At 57.0% G+C, this 8752-nt stretch overlaps 1 protein-coding gene across 2 annotated transcripts; it reads right to left on the bottom strand.

Moving 5' to 3' along the window:
- Positions 1 to 2353: 2353 nt before the first annotated feature.
- Positions 2354 to 8748, bottom strand: LSM1 (LSM1 homolog, mRNA degradation associated). Of its 2 annotated transcripts, XM_075911088.2 has the most exons (4): positions 8592 to 8748; positions 7421 to 7489; positions 3592 to 3707; positions 2354 to 2866 (listed from the first exon to the last, which is right to left on the bottom strand). In XM_075911088.2, the coding sequence occupies exons 1-4, from the start codon at positions 8635 to 8637 to the stop codon at positions 2696 to 2698; spliced, it is 402 nt and encodes a 133-aa protein (XP_075767203.1). In that variant the 5' UTR covers positions 8638 to 8748; the 3' UTR covers positions 2354 to 2695. The 2 variants fall into 2 exon arrangements, with proteins under 2 accessions (XP_075767203.1, XP_075767204.1); XM_075911089.2 differs by lacking the exon at positions 7421 to 7489 and having other exon boundaries at positions 8592 to 8721.
- Positions 8749 to 8752: the final 4 nt, after the last annotated feature.

Here is an 8752-nt window from a genome sequence, read left to right as displayed (position 1 = left end):
ATTTATTTTATGCCCAAAGTGCACCTGAGCGATCCTCCCTATCGGTGACATCAGCTGCAAACCCCTCTAGTGTTCAAGAGGAGCCAAACTTAATTCAGGCATATTGTTAATCTGTTCCCACGAACGAGAAAGGCCACTTGCAACTTAAAAAACACGATATAATCGAAAACCAGGTGTAATCGGGAAAGTGTTTTGGGTGGGTTTAACATCAGCTGTGACTAAACCCATAGGAGCCATCTCCCCTGCTCCTTTTTGCACAAAAACCCCCTCCTGAAAAAAACCGGCAGAACGGCTCTTGCACAAAAGGAGGTTTTTAGTCATTAAGGATGCAAATGAGGTACAGCGATATTCACCACTTTGCATTTGCATATTTTCTTGCACAAGAGAGCGCACTATAGCAGCAGCCATGGTGTTGTACCCGTCTGGACACCCCTACTTCTGAAGTAAGAATGCTTCTTTTCACTTTAGCTTGTGTTGCTCCTGAAGATGTTTAATCTACACAGAAAAAAGCCACTCAAGGGACTGGACTTGATGACCTCTCACGGCCCCTTCCAGCGCTATGATTCAGAGCTATGATTCTATGAAACCTACAGAAATGTTTCCACAGTAGATTCCAAACAAAACAGCTGTTTACTTGAAAACATTTCCCTGCAGCACTATGGGATATACACAGAAAACCTTCTTGATGGGCTTTTGTTTGGTCAAGATGACAGATTTGCAATAAAATAACGCTCAGTTGGCGTGACAACTCTGATTGTCTGAATTCTCACTGTTTGCCATGCAGAAGGAATTAGTACTATGGGCACAGAACTGTAACAAAGGCCGTAATTTCACTCTCCTCTTCCTCGTTTTTCTTCCTCCTTGGGGCACAAGGGGCTGTAGTTTCACAGAGTGATTGGGCATCTACAAACCAGTAGGAAAATTTGCCCCTTGCACTCTCCAAACCAGGAGCTGTGTTATTCCCACTGGAAGGAATGGCTAGGCGCTACCGGAGGAAAAGAGGCTACTTCCTCTTTGCAGAATTGTTTCCATTTACAGGAACTTCACAGCCTGCCAACTGATTAGGCTGCAGAATTCACAGACTCTGGAGCAGGAAGAACTTTTTCCCACTGGCCAAGCGTGGCTTATAACGGAGACAGTCCCCGGCCAGCGTGCGTCTGGTGCTCAGCTATGGGACAGGGCTCCCATTAGCACTGCCACGCTCTGAAAGGCAGATAAAGAAATCGCACTGGCTTAAGTCATTTATACCTTTACCAGGACCAGCCCTGCCCTAGCAGTTAGTTTCCTACCACGCTTTCACAGGGGAGTCGGCCCAGCGCGTGGTTCAGGCATTATACAGTCCCCCCGCTGCACGCCTGCTGCTGCAGGGCTGCCCTAGTTGCACAAGCACGGGGAGCGGGACACAGAATGGCAACCGCAGGAACTCCTGCTGCCAGACTGACCTGATTGTCCTGGGAATCTCTGGGCGCTGCCTCTAGCTCCACCGAAACCACCCGGACAGCTCCCCAAGCACAGCCTGGCCGCTGCCTGTCTGCTAGAGCTTGCAGCCAGTGGCACAGGGCCCAGCGTCCTACCAGCCCTCTAGAAGAGCACACCAGCCTCGGAGCAGCAGCGCCATCGGGAGACAAGACCTGCTCCTCTCGCGACAGGCTGGTCTGCCCTTTGTGGCGTTTACAGCAAAAAGCCTCCCAAGCCGCCCCCAGCAAAACCCTCTTCTCGCTGCCAGTCACCGTGCCCTGCTGGGCGGCAGAGGGCTCGTAACATCAGGCCCGGGCTGGGCGGGGCAGCCGGAGATCGCGGAGCAGCCCAGCAGGCGTCCTCTGCTGTCCTGAGCTCGTTCTAGTGCCTGCCCTGGGCCGCTCAGCACAGGACCCGTGTAAGGAGACACCGGACGGGCTGGCCCAGAGGAAGGCAGCTGGGGACGTGCGGCACAGCCCAGGTGAGACGCAGCTAACGGAGAGCGGGCGGGTTCCATGGCTCAGCTGCTGCAGCCTGACAATGAAGGGGCAGCTCATACTTGCCAGGGCAGAGTGGGTGACAAGGAGCCTCTTGGCCATTAATACCGTAGGAGCAGACTCTGTTCCGCTGCCCCCAGCCATTCGCCTGGCTGCCGTGAGCCGTCGCCTGCTCTTCCCGCTAGAGCTCCAGCTGCCTGCTCCCCCCAGCAAGGGCCCAATCCTGCCCCTCCACCAAGCCAGAAGGAAACATGCTTCCGACTTCCATGGGCTCCTCGGCCCTCCGGGTCTGAAGGCGGCTGTGTGGCGGCAAGCTCCCGCTGGCGATCAGCAGCACGCCGGGCCGGCTGCTCCGTGGCGACAGCCCAGAAAACAAAGCCGATTCCAAGACAAGCGGCTGCGGACTACACCGGCAGGGCCCAGGGTTTATTTCCATGCTGAGGGGCACTTCCCCCCAAAGTCACATGTGAAAACAAAACAAACTTAAGATTTGGCTCCCGCACGCCCATCGGCGCTGCCCCGGGGCGCAGGCTCTTCAGACCCCTTCATCCCTCACACACTGGGATTTGGTGAAGACAGTGACATGATTGCTAGAGCCGCTGCGCCCGGAAAACAGAGAAGCCCAAATGAAATCCAACCCAGCCTTTCCGCTCAGACCCCCGCACCCTCTGGCCAACCGCGGGCTAAACGCAGGAGCCCTGCTTGCTCGGACACGACGACTCGCCCGACGGGCAGGACGTCTAATACTCATCCAGAGTGTCTGCCCGCGGGATGGAGAGACCCCGCTCCTTGAGCGCCTGCACTTTCAGCTTCTCCGACTCCTGCTTGGCTTGCTGCTCCACGCGCTGCTCCTCCAGGATCTCCTCGATGGACACCTGCTGCAGCGGCGTGTCGCTCTCCTTCTCCAGGTCCTGTGAGAGACACGCCGGTCAGGGCTGTCGGAGGGAGGGAGCGAGCAGCGAGGTCGGAGGCTCTGCCCCACCGCAGGGGACGGAACAGAAAGCGCTTCATGCAGCGCTGCCCGGCCCACAGGCGGTGTGTTAACAGCCCTGCTCAAGAATCCACGTGCCCCGGCCAGCCCCCGCCCCCCGAGACACATCCCAGCGCTGCCCTAGAGGAAGGGGGTCCCGGGAAATCTGACAGTATCGGGCTGCACAAAGGCCGCGAGAGCCCGACCCCGGGCACCTGACTGAGCACCCACCTGCGAGCACCTACGAAGAGGTAACGGGGCGGAAGGCCCCTGAGAGCCAGAGCAACTCAGTTCTCACGCCCCCTCTGCGCCCATCCCTGGATGCCCCCCCGCTGCAGGATTAACCCCCCAGCACAAGCCAGGCAGCGTTAGCACTCGCCTCCTCTTAGGCCAAAAGCCACGTGGGAAAGAGCCAGGACTGAAGGGACCATGAAAGCTCAGGCCCCCCCAGCCCTAGGGTCGGCCCTTGGCCTGCGCAACGGCACATGCCGCAAGCCAGGGTCCAGGATTCCTTGCGACCGGCTCGCGGCAGGCCTGTCCCAACACGGACAGAGGGGGCGAGCTGCGGCCAGCTGGCGACCGGACCTGCCTCCAGCCTCAGGCTCGCTGGCAGCACCGCTCACATCAAGGGGCTGCAGCCCGGTGGCACCCAAAAGGCTCACTCACGATTTCTCCCAGCAGGACGACGTTCTCGCCTCTCACCACGAAGATGCCTCGAGGGATGTCGCCGTACTTTTTGCCCACATGAATGCGCTCCACCGTCTGGTGCAACACCAGGTTTGCTGCAGCGTTCAAGGGAGGGAGAATACAGGTTTGTGGCTGTGTCCACAGCAAAAGGCAATGGAGCGTCAGCCGCCCCCGCGGGGCAGGTGCAAAAATCAGTCCTGCCCCAGCTGCCCCCGTTTCTCACTTGCTGTGCTGCATCGCACTGGAGGAGCCAACGCCGCCGGGCTAGGTGCTGTCCAGCCCCAGTGGGAGGCCGGTCCTGCCTTGAAAAGCTCCCAGACTACGCCTTCCCTACAAGGGATGGCCGGGAAAAGCCCCACTAGCGGAATTAGCTTAGGCCGTTTGGGGGGAAGCCAGGTCAGAACCAGGCACTTGGACTCCGAATTAGAGCATCCCCACAGATAGCGAGGAAGAGTCCATCTGTTCTCATCCACACCCTGCCTTAATCGGAACTAGCCTCACGTGGGCACGGGACCTTGAGAGACAAGGCCCTGGCCGGGAGGAGCAAAGTCTGTGCCAGATGCAGGAACAGAGAATGGATCACCTGACTCTCAGGCTACCCTGCCAGGCACCAGACCCATTGCAACGCAGCGGGATGGGACTCTGGGCTGCCTCCTACAAGCGGCAGCACGGCACAAGTCTAAGACACCAAAGTGCCACGCGAGGGACCTGCCCCCCCACACGCAGCCCAGCCCACGGAGGGCACTGCTCAAGAGGGACGATTCTTTGCTATTCACTTGCACCCCTTCTACGAGCTCTTGCACGTGCTGGTTGGAGGTTCCCCGCATCTTATTTTTCCTGTACTATCAAACTGAACACTCCGTACGTGCAGGGTCAAAGGTGCCTAAGTCAGAAGCCAAAAGGGGAAAACACTGCAAAGGCGAAACGTGTGTGGTTTTAGGTCTGTGAACGTTGAAGGCACCGGTGTTTGTAGAAGCAGTATGAAAACAAACACAGTGCTCCATCTGCAGCACCAATTAAGTGTCACACGGTCCGGGAGCTGTACTAACTCGACTGTTGATTCTGGGGCAAAGACCAAGATGTTTCATCTTAAGTGGCTATTTCAATTGCAGCCGTCCCAGGCTCATTACAATTGTTCATGCAACGTCCACCGAAAGAGAAAAGAGGTCAGCATTTGCCAATTAAAAGTAGGCAAAAAAATTAGTAAGGGAAGAAATTAGCCAGCTTTTATGGGGCTTTAATGAACCATAGAAAGTAAGAACATCCTGACGTGTTCTTTTTTACTTCAGCATAGTTTATTAAAGGCTGGGTTTTTATTACCAATCAAATTTAAATGTACTGCATATATAAAACCCAGTATCTGGTAAGCTAAGTCTTAAACTAGCCTATCTTGAAGCAAACCAGATACTCCCCTGCAGGTAAACACAAGGGGAGAGATTATACAGATAAGAATGTTTGCAATGCCAGGGCTCAGCTATAAGGAGCAGCATGCTTTACAACATAAATGTAGACTTCAAGTCACACCGCTCTCTAGCACCAGTGCTCTTAAGACTTGATTGTTCGGCATTGAGGAAATGTGCAATACTGTTTATGATCAGCACATGACAAAATCAGCACTATGATTCTAGCTTGTGCATCTGTTACCCTCCACAAGATCACACAGGAAACAGATGAAACAGGAAACTCATGAGATCCAAGCATGCTGTGCACAATGAAGTCAGCATATCTTTATCCGAAGGGGAGATTTTCTGTTCCACTGGCTTTTGTTCAGAGATCTTGCAGTAAAATGTTCTCCCAGTTGCGCTGTGATCAAGCGTAACGGCAGCACCCTCTCTCTCTGCATTCCTACACCCGAGCTCTGCCCATCCTTAAAACCTAGCTATTGCGCAGCAGAATGAACAGCCAACACTGTATCGAAGCATCATTTGGGTGATCGTGCTGCATTTAAGTCACCAGCCTGGCCCACGTAACCAAACCTAGCACTGAATTTAACCTCAGCCCTCCACCGCTCCCTCATTTCAGCCAAACACACAAGCAGGGTCATCTTGGTTGGTGGCCTGCCGGGTCCCATCTGTAGCAGCCCAGACGGAGAGCGATGCAGGGTGGGGGGAGCCAAGAGGGCCTGGCTCTGGCACAGGTCTTGGGTGGGTTATGTCTGCTGGGTGCCTCAGTGAAGTGGGGATAAAGATCATTCCTGGCTAATCTTCCCAGCAGCGCAGTGTCTGCATGGGGCTTTGGCATGGCTGGGTCAAAGGGGGGCTTGCCCTGCATCCCTGCAGGGAGGAGACAGACTCATCTTGATCTCCACGGGCTGCACCTGCAGCCTTCCAGAGACTGCCTTGCCTCCCACCCCCGAGAGTTTCATGCTAGGAGCCACTGCAGCTGCAGCACACCTGGCGATTCTCTCTGCCAGGGCTGGACCCAGAGGGAGGGGCAGCGTGAAGAGATCTCGACTCACAGCTGGGCAAAGCAGGGATGTGCATGGTGTAAGATCTCTGCCACGTGCCTCCCCCCCGCCCCGAGTCACCGTCCCGCACTGCAGCACCTACTCTGCTCTGTTTTCACCAGTGTCATGCAGACTGACAGGTTTCAGAGAGGTGGCTGCATTAGTCTGTTCCAGCCAAACTGGCCATCCACTCAGCTCCTCTCGGCTCTCAGAGCACTGTTTGGGAGGTGCCTGGCTCCCCCTAGGGGTGAGTCAAGGTCTTTAAACCAGGGGTCTGCAACCTGTGGCTCTCAAGCCAAATCTGGCTCAGCATGGAACCAAATCCGGCTCGTGTCAGTCCCAAAACACATGCCACTTTTCACATTAAAATGAAAAATGAATTCAAAATTTTAAAAATGCGCCGTGACTCGTGTAGTTTGAATGCGGCATGAACCTGAATGTGACCAGTTGTGATGTAAACATCAAAGAAATGTGCGAAAAGACGCAGCAGCAGAAACCCCATTGAATAAGTCTGGGAGTACGAGGTTTCATTTATGCTCCGATTGAGCCTCATGTCAATTATCAGTATCATGAAGTCGAATATTTTCAGTCAGGTAGACAGGCATTGTGATGCGGCTCTTTGTTGGCCGCTTGTTCTGAGTGTTGATGTCGTTTGGCTCTTCAGTTTGAAAAGACTGCCGACCCCTGGTTTAAAATGATAAAACATTTTCACCGATTTTGAAACGAGAAGCCTTTCCAGAGCTATTGAGTTCTGACGTGCAAAGGTTTTTGCAATCAAGAAGGGGAGTGGAACATACCAAAAGGGGGCTAGGGAATGTCTGAGCAGAGAGGGAGAATTAAAAGTCAAACACACAATGAAATAGCCTCCCTTGCCCCTCTCCAGCATTGAGAGCAGCAGCCACTGTAACATCTGTCAGCAAACACCTCCAAGCAGCAGCACCATGGAGACCAACGCTGATTACTAGCAATAACCTGTCCTCACCTCAGGGACTGGCTTCGGCAACTGTAACTTTTCCAAGATGACTTCTATTTGCCTCAGGCCAAAGGCTTGTGACACACATGCATTACCCATGGAACAGCAGCTTTCAGCACTGTCTGCTGAAGAACTATAAACAGTGGATTTATGGTAGCTGCATCTAAAAATATGATCCATGGATGTGGACACCTGCAAATATAAAGTGGACATCTACAGATTTGTAGGGGTCCAGATACAAAGTTTGCATCCAAATCCATAACACTGAGCAGTGGATATTTGCAGATGCAGATACGCATGGATATAAAGCCAATAACTGTGGATTTGCAGGGTTCTATGCATGAGGCAGAGACGGTTTAGACTAAGAACGAGGCCACTTGCTCACGTACCAAACTGATCGATGCTTCGTAAATATCCTATTAGTGTTCTACCATCTCGAAGGAGGACCAAGTGTTTTTCTGGAAGAGATATGAAATCAGCACCCGCCGGACACACCGCATGATCCCCACTGGCCGAAATGGATCCGACCTTCCGTTTTGGGGCAGGGCAGGTCCCCAGAGCCAGGACTGGGGGGAAGTGGCCAGGCTCAGCCTGAGGAAGGGTCAGACATGGGGCTGCCGACACTGCTATGGGAACAGTCCGTGCGGGCCCACGGCTGCACCCCGACAGGGAGGGGTGGCAGGGCCCAGGCTGGTGTGGCCCCAGGGCTAGGGTTGCCAGGTGTCCAGGATCGGCCCAGACAGTCCGGTATTTGCGGCTTCTGTTTTGTTAAAAAAAAAACAACAACCAGAAACTAGGGAACATGTTCTCGGCGGGAAGGCCGCTTGGGACATTCGCCCCCTGCCATGCCTGGTGGGGGCGGAGGGGATTTAAAGGCGCAGTCGCTCCTTTTTGGTGCCTTTTTTAAAATTGTTTTTGCTCAACCAATTTTTTCCCCGCACCAGTGGGGAGAGGGGTGCGGGAACGGGGCAGAGGAAGCGGCAGGACCTGCGGGGGAGTCGGGAGGGGGGGCCCACGGAGCCCAGTGGAAGGGGGCTGAGGAGAAGGGGGCCGCCGGGAAAGTGGGGGCCAGAAGCCCAGTGGGAGCCGTGGGCCAAGGAGGGGGCGGGGCCCGGCGGGGGAGGCTGGGAGGGGGCGGGGCCGAGACCGAGAGAGTGAGGGGGCGGGGCCAGGAGGGGGGCCGAGGAGGGGGGGGAGGGGGCGGGGGGGGGCCGGCGGGGGGGGGGCCGAGGGGGGGGGGCCCGGGGGGGGGGCGGGGGGGGGGGGGCGGGGGCCCGAGGAGGGGGGGGGGGCGGGGGGGGGGGCCCGGGGGGCGGGGGAGGGGGGGGGGGCCCGGGGGGGGGGCCCGGGGGGGGGGGGCCCGAGGAGGGGGCGGGGCCCGGCGGGGGGGGGGCCCGAGGAGGGGGCGGGGCCCGGCGGGGGGCCGAGGGGGGGTCCGAGGGGGCGGGGGCCCGAGGAGGGGGCGGGGCCCGGCGGGGGGCCGAGGGGGGGGGGGGTCCGCGGGGGGCGGGGGCCCGGGGGGGGGGGGGGGGGCCCGGCGGGGGGGCGGGGCGGACTCACTGTCGATGTCCTGGATGAGGCTGGCCGTGCCCGGCATGTAGTTCATCCTGCCCCGCGCCCGCCGCCCCCTCACGCAGCGGAAGCGCCGCCATCGGCCCCGGATGGACCCGCCCAGCGGTGGGCGGGGCAGAAATAGCCCCGCCCCCTCACTGCTCGCTGGC

Source organism: Pelodiscus sinensis, chromosome 28, assembly GCF_052426305.1.
Source record: "Pelodiscus sinensis isolate ZL-2025 chromosome 28, ASM5242630v1, whole genome shotgun sequence".
In the NCBI taxonomy this organism is placed as follows: domain Eukaryota; kingdom Metazoa; phylum Chordata; order Testudines; family Trionychidae; genus Pelodiscus; species Pelodiscus sinensis.
Note: the sequence above shows the minus strand (reverse complement) of the source record. Positions and strands in the feature narration are given on the sequence as shown.